This window comes from Pseudophryne corroboree, chromosome 9 (assembly GCF_028390025.1).
Source record: "Pseudophryne corroboree isolate aPseCor3 chromosome 9, aPseCor3.hap2, whole genome shotgun sequence".
In the NCBI taxonomy this organism is placed as follows: Eukaryota; Metazoa; Chordata; class Amphibia; order Anura; family Myobatrachidae; genus Pseudophryne; species Pseudophryne corroboree.
The window spans coordinates 305,817,110-305,832,716 of NC_086452.1; the positions used below are offsets into that span (position 1 = coordinate 305,817,110).

At 41.8% G+C, this 15,607-nt stretch overlaps 1 protein-coding gene across 1 annotated transcript in view; it reads left to right on the top strand.

Moving 5' to 3' along the window:
- Positions 1–15,607, top strand: part of GUCY2C (guanylate cyclase 2C) — a 507,960-nt gene that overhangs the window by 421,759 nt on the left and 70,594 nt on the right. Inside the window, exons 16-20 of the mRNA XM_063941528.1 lie at positions 1,333–1,419; positions 3,403–3,535; positions 7,088–7,225; positions 8,982–9,070; positions 10,775–10,866. Coding sequence (XP_063797598.1) covers positions 1,333–1,419; positions 3,403–3,535; positions 7,088–7,225; positions 8,982–9,070; positions 10,775–10,866 — 539 coding nt within the window. The remainder of the gene's footprint in view (positions 1–1,332; positions 1,420–3,402; positions 3,536–7,087; positions 7,226–8,981; positions 9,071–10,774; positions 10,867–15,607) is intronic.

The window sequence follows — 15,607 nt, forward strand, 5'->3', positions numbered from 1 at the left end:
GGAGAGTTTAATGTGATGGCAGGGGGACCCCATACTGAGTGTCCCCCCTGCTATGGCATTACTTCCCCTGGCTGGTTCAGGCTGGTGATTTTGGTCAAGTACGGGGAACCCCATATTTATTTATTTTTTCTAATATTGGGGGGGAGTGAATCATCCAGTGCCTCCCCAGCCAAAGACCTTACCGCACGTCACTGGATTCTACAGTGTTTGGAGTATTATAATAAGGATTACAATGATAGAGGTGTTATTTTAATAGAGCCTTCACAAACACACAACATTCTGCAATTACAAATGTGAAACCAATTGACACATTTGACGCCAGAAACATTGCTGTACTAAACAGTGCTAAAAGTCCTTCTGCACACTTTTATATTAGTTTTAATATCAAGAACGGATCCAAAATAATAACACCTTTGTGTGTCGCCAGCAGATACAGTATGTGTGTTTCCAGTCATGACATATCAGGTCAGTCAGTGATGGTGAATCTTGCATTATATATTAAACCCCTGCATCGAGTAGAGGTAAATTTACCCTTTATTGGGGCTAGACCCCGATAGTTATAATGTATCACTGAATCTTGTGGCAATAAGAAATTAAATATCACTGAGATTTACCATTAATCACCTCACTGGACAGGGTATCAGAGCCCATTCCTGCAATGTGTAAGAAGTAAAGTGATCAATAATGCACATAACTTTAAGGTTTGGACCTTGCCTGTGCTACTATGCATATGCGGCCTATTGTGCTTGTGCTAGAGAATATCACCGGGGAAGGAGTTGTGCAATGTGCAACCTATAGACCACAACAGCTAACAATATATAAAGATAGCATTAGCTATGGTCTCAATTCAGGTCCCGATAAATGTGTGGCGCATGCTGCAAAGTACTTATGTTCAGTACTTTGCGCATGCACCAGACCCATGCTGTGTATGTGCAGTATGGGTCTGTGATGTCAGACATAGATCGGTAGCAGGCATGAGACCTCCTGCTGCATTAACATATTAGTGCTATCACTGCTGCTTCCATGCAGCATCAGCGGTAGCAACTTCAATCACATCTGAATCAGGCCCCAATTGTGCAATGTTCCGGAATGCTTCACATTCCTGAGTTTGGTAGTTTTGACAATTTAGCCGTCTCCATAGGGACCTATGGTTGTCGCTGTTGTGATTGAAAATGGAGGGACCCCTTCTTAAATCCTTAGGATACTTAGATTTTTCAACTGTTTTCAGGGGATTTCTAGCAGTAAATATGCCCCATAAAATGTTGTTTTCTCATGCCCAATGCCTCCATTACTAACAGGCTGTAAATAACATGTTTTTGTTTCACCTGTCAGGATGTTCTCCATGATAAAATATCCTATCCGGATGGTACTTTCATGGATTGGGAATTTAAAATTTCTGTCATGTATGATATTGCTAAGGTAAGGTTACAGAAGACTGCATACCTCATTTCTAATCTATAATGTATATATGGGCATTTAAAGTAAAACCCATTAACTACTGTACAATAGAAGCATCAGTTCCACTATTTGTCACATACAGCCCCATTTCATCACTCATTCAGTAGCTTCTCCTCTATAATACATTTCCTTAATTCCAAGGCAGTGGATAGACAGTTGCTTCCTTTGGAAACTCATTTGTAAATCTGGGTCCTTTGTAAATGAGGATATACTGTACAGTACAGTATGGACACTTGGGAACAGGAACTCACCCATGTATGCAGGAAAACGTACAACACAACTCCATCAATTGGGCGGGATGTATTAAGATACATCGCCGCCCCTCGCCGGTTACCACGGCGAAGTTGATTGCATATGTACTAACATATGCGATCAATATCGCGATGCGGTGATGGAGGCCCCCCGTGATACCTGTTAGGTGGTCTGCGGGGGGTCTCCGTCACTTCCCTGGGGTCCCCACATTGCCTTGACGCCGGGTAGCAGCAGCAGGCTGCGCCCGGCACCTCCTCCTCCCCCGTGCAGCCGGAAGGAAGTCCGGCTGCGTTGCTAGGGGGAGGAGGAGACTACCTTCCGGGTCCAGGGCAGCCTGGAGGAAGGTAAGCCGGGGGGGAGGCGACTGCGGCGGTGTCAGCGGTGTTGACAGGTTGTGGCGGTCGGCGATAAGAAGCCCATAGGCTTCTATAGGGTATAGGGTATGGATGGCGATACCCTGGACGGGGAAAACGCGGCGGTAGGGTGTTAATAAATGTGAAAATGCGGTAAAACCCCCGTTTTCGGGGGTTTTACCGCATTTTTGCTTTAGTACATCCCGCCCACACAGAGGAACAATATGGAGGCATCACATGGCAAAGAAAGGCGTAAACACAAGATCACACATAATACAATCTTAAATTGCCTACCAATCATTTTTATCCCTGCAGAAATCATCAATTTAATTATTATCCCCAGGGCCCTCCAGAGTCATCTCAAGCAATGGTTTATTCATCCACTCCTTGCCCTCCACCTCAGCTGATGTTGGTGCAATCATTCTACCACCACAGTTTGCACTAACAGTAATCTCTCTCAACAAAATGAAACCTCACTTTTGCACTATTCTGAAGAACTTGGAGCTCATGTTTACTAATTCCATAGTTAGCAAGAAACACCCTCACTTTGCCCAACTCCTCCCATTAGCAACCCTCTGCTCTCTGCTATAATCGTCATCCCACAAACTCATGCTCTGTGGTGGAAGTCTATGTGCACCATTGAGAATCAAGGTATACAGCAATAATAAAGAGCCTTTTATGCTGTACTTCATAGCTAAGGGTGTGCTGCTGTAATTTCTGCAGTACAAATAGGGAGGCAGGAGAATGTGTAATTGGGAGTTTAAATGAACCACCCTTAAAGCGCCTACTATTCTGACCAATGTATCACCCTTCACAGTATTGGATGGGACGGATGCTACTGAACATGGTTAGGGGTAGAGTGGTATATCCGGGAGCATGACTAACATTTTTTGCTTTTGAAGGTGTGTCTGGATGATAATGTGTGTTGTGGTTGTGTGTAGGTGGTGCTGGGGGGAGGTAAATGTCTGTGTATATTATAATGTGTCCCTCCAACCTTGTTACTTTTATTTAATCTAGAAGTTTAGCAATATATTGCAACCAGTCATTAAATACAAATATGTAACTGCAAAGGCATAGGCAGAATAACATGTTGCTATGTTTAATTCAAGAATTGTGTTAACATACTGAAGATTTGTAATACAAAAAGATGAAATAAGTTCTCCATATACACTAATGCCATTCAGTATAATCCAAACATTAAGCATGAAAACATAAAGTGAGATATTCTACAAATATATTCTTTCTTCTCTTGACTTTGTCTTAAAAGCACTTGTGATATCATAAATTGTACATGTTAAGATAATTGTAATAAACTATCCAAACAATTTCTCCATGACAGGGTATGTCCTATCTACATTCCAGTAAAACCGAGGTCCATGGCCACCTGAAGTCAACAAACTGTGTTGTAGACTGTCGGATGGTAGTAAAGATCACTGACTTTGTTGGTAATTCCATTCTTAGCCCTAAGAAAGGTATGTTTGAACATATACAGGAGCAAAAATAATCTATTTTTATAAAGGTGTGTTGGAATTTCCACTAAAAGAACAATCAGAGTTGCACAGTATTAGAAATTAGAATATACTATATGAAAGCCAAAAATAGGAAAATAAACAGAGGAATAAAATATGGAAGATTAAGAAAGAATACAGGACCCACATTACAGGAAACCCAGAGTATGAGACGAGTAAGATTCAGTGTGTATGTGGAAGAAAAGGGAACCCAGGAATGCTAAAACCATTAAAAAAAATTATGTCAGAATCAAATTTCATTTATCTGAAGTTGACCAATGACAACTGTTTTCCTTAAATATCGAAAGTCATAAATGCAATCAGGTAATCAGTCAGAATAATCACTGCAATTTTAATATATACATATATTAATAACCAATACTGGCCTGTAATTATTACAAGAACAATAAACATGTTGGGTTTGAAGATGACAGCATTATTAGCTCTGAAGAATTGTCAATTAGTGTGTGTGTGTGTGTGTGTGTGTGTGTGTGTGTGTGTGTGTGTGTGTGTGTGTGTGTGCGTAAAAAACAGAAATGCAGCGCCACTTGTGAGGATATAACACTGACATTTTCTAAATAATATGTATAGATGGAAAACAGTGAAAGAAAAATAGATTATATAAAAAAAATTATATTGAAGAAGTTACACTCCCAACTTTCTGGGCGTCGGGTGTCCCATAAATATACAGTGTTGGTATGATAGAGTGATCTTTAGTCATGTGCCCTAAACAGGATATGAGGTCATAATTAGATACCTCATTATGGGGGGTATAAATATAAGCCCGGTCCCAGCACACCAGTATCCCTTGAAAAAGTCTTAAGGACGAAACGCGTGGGCCTTCCTCCTACTGACCTCAGAATATCTTACATAAGTTATGCTCTTTTTTATCTTGAATTTTTACTTAATATGTGTTTTTAATTGCTTACATATTTTTATATAATTTATCTTAAACTCTATAACACCAATAAATATGTATTTTAATTTTACATTTTTTAGTACTCCCGATCTATTTATACAGTTTATTGAGACATCCCCTGTCAAAATATGGCACCATTGGTCGCTTGAACCCTTATTCCCCATCTCTCTCTCTCTCTCTTTCTCTCTCTCTTTATATATATATATATATATATATATATATACTGTATATACATACAGTATATACAGTATATACAGTATGTGTGTGTATATATATATATATATATATATATATATATACAGTGCATCCAGAAAGTATTCACAGCCCTTTACTTTTTCCACATTTTGTTATGTTACAGTCAATGGAATAAATTCATTTTTCCCTCAAAATTCCACACACAATACCCCATAATGACAATGTAAAAAAAAGTTTTTTTGAAATTTTTGCAAATTTATTAAAAATAAAAAACTAAGAAAACTCATAAGTATTCACAGCCTTTGCGCAATACTTTGTTGATGAACCTTTGGCAGCAATTACAGTCTCAAGTCTTTTGGAATATGATGCCACAAGTTTGGCACACCTATCTTTTGGCAGTTTCGCTCATTCATCTTTGCAGCACTTCTCAAGTTCCATCAGGTTGGATGGGAAGCGAATGTGCACAGCCATTTTCAGATCTCTTCAGAGATGTTCAATTGGATTCAAGTCTGGGCTCTGGCTGGGCCACTCAAGGACATTCATGGAGTAATCCTGAAGCCACTGCTTTGATATCTTGGCTGTGTGCTTAGGTTCTTTGTCCTGCTGAAAGATGAACCGTCGCCCCAGTCTGAGGTCAAGAGCGCTCTGGAGCAGGTTTTCATCCATAATGTCTCTGTACATTGCTGAATTCATCTTTCTCTCTATCCTGATTGGTCTCCCAGTTCCTGCCGCTGAAAAACATCCCCATAGCATGATGCTGCCACCACCATGCTTCACTGTAGGGATGGTATTGGCCTGGTGATGAGCGGTGCCTGGTTGCCTTCAATCATGACATCTGGCATTCACACCAAAGAGTTCAAGCTTTGTCTCATCAGACCAGAGAATTTTGTTTCTCATGGTCTGAGAGTCGTTCAGGTGCATTTTGGCAAACTCCAGGTGGGCTGCCATGTGCTTTTTACTTAGTAGTGGCTTCCATCTGGCCACTCTACCATACAGGCCTGATTGGTGGATTGCTGCAAAGATGGTTGTCCTTCTGGAAGGTTCTCCTCTCTCCACAGAGGAATGCTGTAGCTCTGACAGAGTGACCATCGGGTTCTTGGTCACCACCCTGACTAGGGCCCTTCTCCCCTGATTGCTCAGTTTAGACGGCCAGCCAGCTCTAGGAAGAGTCCTGGTGGTTCCAAACTTCTTCCATTTATGGATGATGGAGGCCACTGTGCTCATTGAGGCCTTGAAAGCAGTAGATATTTTTCTGTACCCTTTCCCCAGATTTGTGCCTCGAGACAATCCTGTCTCGGAGGTCTACAGACAATTCCTTTAACTTCATGCTTGGTTTGTGTTCAGACATGCACTGTCAAGTGTGGGACCTTATATAGACAGGTGTGTGCCTTTCCAAAATATGGCCATTTAACCGAATTTACCACAGGTGGACTCCAATTAAGCTGTAGGAACATCTCAAGGATGATCAGTGGAAACAGTATGCACCTGAGCTCAATTTTGCAAAGGCTGTGAATACTTGTGTACATGTGATTTCTTAGTTTTTTATTTTTCATAATTAGCAAAAATAAAAAAAAAACCTTTTCACAACATCATTATGGGGTATTGTGTGTAGAATTTTGAGACAAAAATGAATTTATTCCACTTTGGAATAAGGCTGTAACATAACAAATGTGGTAAAAGTGAAGCGCTGGTAATACTTTCTGGATGCATTGTATATATATTTTTTATTGATTCTGTACCAGTATGAACAAAGATTCAAACAGTGTACAATGTCATAATAATATCATTATGAAGAGACATAAATGACACATAGATAACTTGCAGAGTTAATAAACAGGTAAAACATGTAGAACCAAATAATTAAATACGCTGACCACCAAGGCCGTTAAAAAATAAAGGTCACAAATTAGAATTCAACAACATAAATTGAGACGAATACCAATGCTGTGCAGACTAGGAATTCCTTGACAGGGCTATAGGAGTGTCGTTATCAGTCAATCACAGTAAATACCCTGAAGTAGATGAAAAGCATTGGAAAAGCAGCCGTTGTGTCTGCAATGGGAGAATAGCTATGTCACTTACCCAAACATTAAAAAAATTGTTAACCCTAGATTCTTTGGCCAAAGAAGCCTCCAGCCAATCCATCCTACAATAGACAAATCATTTTTTATTGAAAAGAGAGAAAGGAAGTATTCCTGCTGAATCCATACCTGTAGTATGGTCTTTGAAGCGGCTGTGCTCAGGGTAAGTAGGAGCTTCTTACTCCTAGATGACAGCTGCTGGCCCCGAGGCAAAATCCCCAGTATATCCCACTTGCGAGTGAAGGGTACAAAATTATTTGTATTTTAACAAGAAAAATTGTGTTAAGTTTCATCATTTCCATCCTTTCTCTTTTCACAAAGATTTGTGGATGTCCCCAGAACACCTACGTCAAGATGGGGTTTCTCAGAAAGGTGATGTCTATAGCTATGGCATCATAGCACAAGAAATTATCTTGCGGAAAGATACATTCTACACTGAACAGTGTCATGATCCCAAAGGTAAAATGTGACTGCTAAGCTAGGTACAATATAAGTAATCAAGACATACAATGTAGGTTTATCAGAACAATTAAACAGGATCACATTAACATGAGCCACTAATTGTAAGAAGTTTGATGATCTGACTTCAATTGGGATTTTCTAGATCAGTTATAAAGATGAACAAGCCCAAAAGAGGTACATAGCTTAATGAGATGGTAGTTATTTATTTTGCTTCATGTGGCTGGAGATTTACCTGTTCTGTAATATAGAACCAACAAATCAACTTTAAATAGTGACTGATGGTCTATATTAGCGGAAAGACCAATCATAGTTACAAAAATGTGGCTCCATCCTGTAGGTGGTGGGCAGCTTAAACAAAATCTTTTAGTATGTAGTAGTGTAACTTTATAGTATATACAGGGCCGGATTAAGGGCCTCATGGGCCTGGAGCTGAAAATGTTTAAGGGCCTATTATGAGAAATAGAGGAGGTGAGGCCAATGCCGCGTAGACCCTGTACACCATGTAGACCCTGTACACCATGTAGACCCTGTACACCATGTAGACCCTGTACACCATCAGTGCCAATGTCTCCCTAAATATATAAAAGTGCAAAAATTGCATAATTTTGTGTTGAAAATAGAAATGCAATTTTAATAATTCTGATTTATGGCTGACCATGTTGCCAGCTGATGGTTGGTTATCATCATGCTGTCATGATGATGGGCCTATTTTTATGTGGAGGCCTGGAGCTGGAGCTCCATCCGCCCCATTGTTAATCTGGCCATGAGTATATATAATTTACTCTGACATAATACAGGATAGAAAATAATGTAATTTATATAAGAGTTGTGTTTACATGCCATAGACCCCTTGGATGCACTACGGTATACATGGTGATCTGCGGGACCAGTAGGTTTTCTCAAAGTACTGTGGCATTAGCTGCAAAATAAGGGTAGCTGTAACCTGAACAGTAACTCAGGTATTAGGCTGGTATATTTTCTTAAATGCTGATTGTACTGTAAGTTAACTGCACTGATTTTAAGGTGAACTGCACTTTTGCTAAATTTCACCTTATTTCATCTGGATCCTAGAGTATTAAATCAATCTTGGAGGTAATAAGGATGCAGGACAAATAATGCAGTTTAGCCAGTGCTGCTCGGACACTTCAGTTGTCCATCATGAAGTAATTGTCCAGATATGTGAAAGCTCCTTGCAATCACTATAAGGCCTTGTAATCCTTTGTTGAAGTTCTGGTTGAGCTTGAATGGAACATAGGTCAAGCATGAGTTGATATGGGCCGAATGCTCATGTACTGTATATGTACTGTACTCTGAAAGAGTTTTAAACAAAGGTGCTACATCCAGTGGGGTTGTAATGGAAATGAGTAACTTAGGAAGTGTAGGGCTACCAGCAAGGAGACCACTAGTTTTAGTAGTTGAAGAAAATAAAAGTTTTAGTTAAAAGTATTGAGGTGTCTGACGTTCCCCTTTATCATTTAAAAATGTTTTTGCCTAATGAAATGCATGTTTGAATCACTATGGTCTTCAGTATAACTGAGAGTGATAGGTGGTCATTTAGCGCACATACAGTACATAACTAAAGTTAGATATTTTATGTGTGAAATCAGAACTAAAATGTTAAATATAGGGTTTTTTGGTATAAAATATAACAAGAATATAACATAAACATGATTTAAATTATTAAAGGTACCCTTGTTAGAATCACATTTATTATGTTAAGTTTTGTTTTATTTTTTCACTGGTCAACATACAGAAAAAATGCTGAGAGTTCAGAAGTTTAAAGGAGATTATCCATTTCGACCAGACCTTTACCTGGATACAGCAGAAGAGCGGGAGATAGAGGTGCGGATATATTGACAAATTTTATTCAAAGCTTAAGAGTTTCTCACTTGTTTCAAATAAAGTCAACAATTTGAAAATAACAGTTGTGCATAATGTGAATATATATATATATATATATATATATATATATATATAAAAATGTGAAAGCCCTCACTCACTCACTCACTCACTCACTCACTCACTCACTCACTCATTCTTCACTAATTCTCTTACTTTCCGATATGTAAGAATGCTGAAATTGAACATAGGTATTCTGCAGGTGGGAAATAGTAAAACTATGTAATTAGAATTTTAATAAACCTTCCCTAAGGGGATGAAAAGGGGGTTGACATAATGACGTCATTACCCATGTGTGGCTTGCGTTGCATGAACGATAACGCCCAAACAGACAATTGGATAAAATTTGGGATTGCATCTCCAGTGTGTAGAATTTAATAAACTACAAAAATGGTCCTGTCACTTTTTACCGTATCTGCTACGTGTGCTCCTCGGGTAACCAAGGATTAATATTTACTTACATTAAGACATCTCAAATTTACAGCTCTATAGATTTACCAAAGTTTTAACACTCATTTATATTTACAACTGTAAAAATCAGAAACTCCCGTGTGAAGAACGGGTAGAACAGCAGGTCTGTATATAAAATTTAAATTTACCTATATTCTGTGAAAAGAAAATAATTAAGATAATACATTTAAGTTAATAATTATGATAAGAAATAACACAGAATAGTATGAGAAATACTGACATTTGGAAACACAAGAAGAATTATAACAGCATACAAAATAAATAAAATTATGATTAAAATGGTTATATGTGTGCTGTTTCTAGGGGCTCATTTACCAACGAGTTTTCGCTATTTAAAATTCGTTGCGTATGATAAATGGGTCCCCAGCCAATTTCTTAGAGGATTGTGAAATAAAGAAGGTTTGGGGTTTGTAGAGTCAGGGCTGTTTAATTAGAAATATCAGTGACCTTTTTTTTTTTTTTTTTACCCTTTGTAGTTACTGTACTTAACCTTTTGAATACTAAATAAAATGTGTTCTGATTAAGCATTTTTTTTATATAAATAAATAAATACATTAATAAAACTCTCCAGATCATTATGAAATTACAGTGTATGAGATGCTGTTCAATGACCGAGGTACAATCTGTGTGCGACAAATGTAATAAATCTTTTCCATTTCATGAATTATGAATTCTAGGAGGCTACTGCTTCTTTGATCCAGCTGACCACTTGCATAACTTTTGCTAAATGGAATGATCGGTAGAGAGGAATTTGTTCTCTGATCCCAAAAGTGACTTCTAGTTATTTTTAACCTACAGTAATGTATTGTGACTCACATTAAATCAACTCAGTCAAATAATACACAGCATAATACTGTATGTGTGACAAAACCCCATTTGTGACACAATCCACACTGACGGTGATTTAAATGTCCCTTTAAAAAAAATATCAGGAAGCACCAGACCCACAATAAAACCCTTATGCCGTGGTTCCCAAACTGGGTGCTGTGCTACCCTGGAGTTCTGCAGTTCATTTGCAGGGTTGCCATGGGTTGGTGGTCTTAAACAATATCAAATTATTTATAGTTCATGTCATAGGTAAAACCAATGGTGGTAGCTCAGCTGCCGATCACAAAATACGTGTTCAAACAAAAGCCTACTGCATCTCACTTTGCATCACAATGGTATATTTTCCAGGTGTATGTTCTGGTAAAGAATTGCTGGGAGGAGGATCCTGAGAAGAGGCCGGACTTCAAGAAAATTGAAAGCACCTTGGCAAAAATCTTTAGGTACCGTTCCTCACACTTCTGGATCTAGAAAACGTGACGTCAGCGATGGCCTCATACAGGGGCGGATTGGGATGGAAAACCAGCCTGGGAAATTTCTTGAAGCAGCCCTATTGTGGGTGCGGTCTGATGAGGGGGTGGGGTCTGTTGGAGGGGGCGTGATCCCTCCTCATAGGGCCTGATTGTACACAATTGCATCCTTCCTTGCGTTTTTTGCAGCAATTGGGTCTGAGACCAGGGTCGGATTGGGAACTAAAAGTGTCCTTGTAAAATTTTGTAGAAGTGGCCCGACATGGGTAGCACAAGAGGTATAATATACCATGTAGCCAGGGCAGCGTCACTGGATGGCAGAGTTGCTGTACTGCAGAGATGGAATGACAATGAATGGTGACAATGCAGTGTACTGAGTGCGGTGGGCTGCCTGTCATGTTGGGGGTGGGGCCACATGAAACACACAAAACAGGCCCCACAGACACGTCGGCCTACCGGGAATCTTCCTGATGAGCCCTATGGCCAATTAGCCCCTGGTCTCATAGAAGGAGCTTAGGGGGATATCCAAATAGCCCCGGTAAAACATTGGGTGTGAAAAACATATGTTTTTCGCGTTTTTTTACGATGTTTTACAGATTTTTATTTTTAACAATTGATTCCTTATTGATCGTCTGTAATAAAAAATCCCCTTTCTTCCGAAAACCTGTGTGTTTTCGGTAGAAATAGCACCGTTTCTCTAACGTCCTAGTGGATGCTGGGGACTCCGTCAGGACCATGGGGAATAGCGGCTCCGCAGGAGACAGGGCACAAAAGCAAGCTTTTAGGATCACATGGTGTGTACTGGCTCCTCCCCCTATGACCCTCCTCCAAGCCTCAGTTAGGTTTTTGTGCCCGGCCGAGAAGGGTGCAATCTAGGTGGCTCTCTTAAAGAGTTACTTAGAAAAAGTTTTTAGGTTCTTTATTTTCAGTGAGTCCTGCTGGCAACAGGCTCACTGCATCGAGGGACTTAGGGGAGAGATTTTCAACTCACCTGCGTGCAGGATGGATTGGATTCTTAGGCTACTGGACATAGCTCCAGAGGGAGTCGGAACACAGGGCTCGCCCTGGGGTTCGTCCCGCAGCCGCGCCGCCGACCCCCCTTGCAGACGCTGAAGATGAAGAGGTCCGGAACCAGGCGGCAGAAGACTCTCAGTCTTCATCAGGTAGCGCACAGCACTGCAGCTGTGCGCCATTGTTGTCAGCACACTTCACACAGCGGTCACGGAGGGTGCAGGGCGCTGGGGGGGGGCGCCCTGGGCAGCAATGTATAATACCTGTATGGCGAAAAATACATCACATATAGCCCTTGAGGCTATATGGATGTATTTAACCCCTGCCAGATATCTAAAACTCCGGAGAAGAAGCCCGCCGAAAAGGGGGCGGGGCCTATTCTCCTCAGCACACAGCGCCATTTTCCCTCACAGAAAGGCTGGTGGGAAGGCTCCCATGCTCTCCCCTGCACTGCACTACAGAAACAGGGTTAAAACAGAGAGGGGGGGCACTGATTTGGCGATATGTATATATATTAAAATGCTATAAGGGAGGAACACTTATATAAAGGTTGTCCCTGGATAATTATAGCGTTTTGGTGTGTGCTGGCAAACTCTCCCTCTGTCTCCCCAAAGGGCTAGTGGGTCCTGTCCTCTATCAGAGCATTCCCTATGTGTGTGCTGTATGTCGGTACGTGTGTGTCGACATGTATGAGGAAAATATTGGTGAGGAGGCGGAGCAAATTGCCTGTAATGGTGATGTCACTCTCTAGGGAGTCGACACCGGAATGGATGGCTTATTTATGGAAATTACGTGACAATGTCAACACGCTGCAAGCCGGTTGACGACATGAGAGGGCCGGCGAACAAATTAGTATCTGTCCAGGCGTCTCAAACACCGTCAGGGGCTGTAAAATGCCCATTTACCTCAGTCGGTCGACACAGACCCAGACACGGACACTGATTTCAGTGTCGACGGTGAAGAAACAAACGTATTTTCTTTTAGGGCCACACGTTAAGGGCAATGAAGGAGGTGTTACATATTTCTAATACTCCAAGTACCACAAAAAAGGGTATTATGTGTGAGGTGAAAAAACTACCTGTAGTTTTTCCTGAATCAGATAAATTAAATGAAGTGTGTGATGATGCGTGGGTTTCCCCCGATAGAAAATTATTGGCGGTATACCCTTTCCCGCCAGAAGTTAAGGCGCGGTGGGAAACACCCCTCAGGGTGGATAAGGCGCTCACACGCTTATCAGAACAAGTGGCGGTACCATCTACGGATAGGGCCGTACTTAAGGAGCCAGCTGATAGGAGGCTGAAAAATATCCTAAAAAGTATACACACACATGCTGGTGTTATACTGCGACCAGCGATCGCCTCAGCCTGGATGTGCAGAGCTGAGGTGGCTTGGTCGGATTCCCTGACTAAAAATATTGATACCTTTGACAGGGACAGTATTTTATTGACTATAGAGCATTTAAAGGATGCATTTCTATATATGCGAGATGCGCAGAGGGATATTTGCACTCTGGCATCAAGAGTAAATGCGATGTCCATATCTGCAAGAAGATGTTTATGGACACGACAGTGGTCAGGTGATGCAGATTCCAAACGGCACAAAGATGTATTGCCGTATAAAGGGGAGGAGTTATTTGGGGTCGGTCCATGGGACCTGGTGGCCAGGGCAACTGCTGGAAAATCCACAGTTTTTTACCCTAAGTCACATCTCTGCAGAAAAAGACACCGTCTTTTCAGCCTCAGTCCTTTCGTCTCTATAAGAGTCATATCTGCCCAGGGATAGAGGAAAGGGAAGAAGACTGCAGCAGGCAGCCCATTCCCAGGAACAGAAGCCCTCCACCGCTTCTACCAAGTTCTCAGCATGACGCTGGGACCGTACAGGACCCCTGGATCCTACAAGTAGTATCCAAGGGGTACAGATTGGAATGTCGAGAGGTTTCCCCCCTCGCAGGTTCCTGTAGTCTGCTGTACCAATGTCTCCCTCCGACAGGGAGGCAGTATTGAAAACAATTCACAAGCTGTATTCCCAGCAGGTGATAATAAATTTACCCCTCCGACAACAAGGAAAGGGGTATTACTCCACACTATATGGTGGTACTGAAGGCTAGGTGAGACCTATTCTAAATCTGAAAAATTTGAACACTTACAAGGGTTCAAATCCAGATGGAGTCACTCAGAGCAGTGATAGCAAAGAACAAGGGGACTATATGGTGTCCCGGGACATCAGGGATGCTTACCTCCATGTCCCAAAATTTGCCTTTTCTCACCAAGGGTACCTCAGGTTCGTGGTACAGAACTGTCACTATCAGTTTCAAGACGATGCCGTTGGATTGTCCAAGGCACCCCGGGTCCTTACCAAGGTAATGACCGAAAGGAGGATTCGTCTTCAAAGAAAATGGACGACCTCCTGATAAGAACAAGGTCAAGAGAACAGTTGGAGGTCGGAGTAGCACTATCTCAAGTAGTTCTACGACAGCACGGGTGGATTCTAAATATTCCAAAACCGCAGTTGTTCCGACGACACGTCTGCTGGTCCTAGGGATGATTCTGGACACAGTCCAGAAAAAGGTGTTTCTCCCAGAGGAGAAAGCCAGGGAGTTATCCGAGCTAATCGGGATCCTCCTAAAACCAGGAAAAGTGTCAGTGCATCATTGCACAAGAGTCCTGGTAAAAATGGTGGCTTATTACGAAGCGCTTCCATTCGGCAGATTTCACGCAAGAACTCTTCAGTGGGATCTGCTGGACAAATGGTCCGGATCGCATCTTCAGATGCATCAGCGGATAACCCTATATCCAAGGACAAGGGTGTCTCTCCTGTGGTGATTACAGAGTGCTCATCTTCTAGAGGGCCGCAGATTCGGCATTCAGGATTGGATGCTCGTGACCACGGAGGCCAGCCTGAGAGGCTGGGGAGCAGTCACACAAGGAGTGTGATCAAGTCTGGAGAATTCTCTCCACATAAATATACTGGAGCTAAGAGCAAATTTATAATGCTCTAAGCTTAGCAAGACCTCTGCTTCAAGGTCAGCCGGTATTGATCCAGTGGGATAACATCACGGCAGTCGCCCACGTAAACAGAAAGGGCGGCACAAGAAGCAGGAGGGCAGTGGCAAAACTGCAAGGATTTTTCGCTAGGCGGAAAATCATGTGATAGCACTGTCAGCAGTGTTCATTCCGGGAGTGGACGACTGGGAAGCAGACTTCCTCAGCAGGCACGACCTCCACCCGGGAGAGTGGGAACTTCATCGGGAAGTTTTCCGCATGATTGTGAACCGTTGGGAAAGACCAAAGGTGGACATGATGGCGTCCCGCCCGAACAAAAAAATGGGACAGGTATTGCGCCAGGTCACGAGACCTTCAGGCGATAGCTGTGGACGTCCTGGTAACACCGTGGGTGTAACAGTCGGTGTATGTGTTCCCTTCTCTGCTTCTCATAACCAAGGTATTGAGAATTATAAGACATAGAGGAGTAAGAACTATACTCGTGGCTCCGGATTGGCCAAGAGGGACTTGGTAACCGGAACTTCAAGAGATGCTCACAGAGGACTAATGGCCTCGGGAGCTAAGAAGGGATTTGCTTTCAGCAAGTACCATGTCTGTTCCAAGAGGAACCGTGGCATCGGCCTTTAAGAAAGGACCTGCTCCAGCAGGGACCTTGTCTGTTCCAAGACTTACCGCGACTGCGTTTGACGGCATGGCGGTTT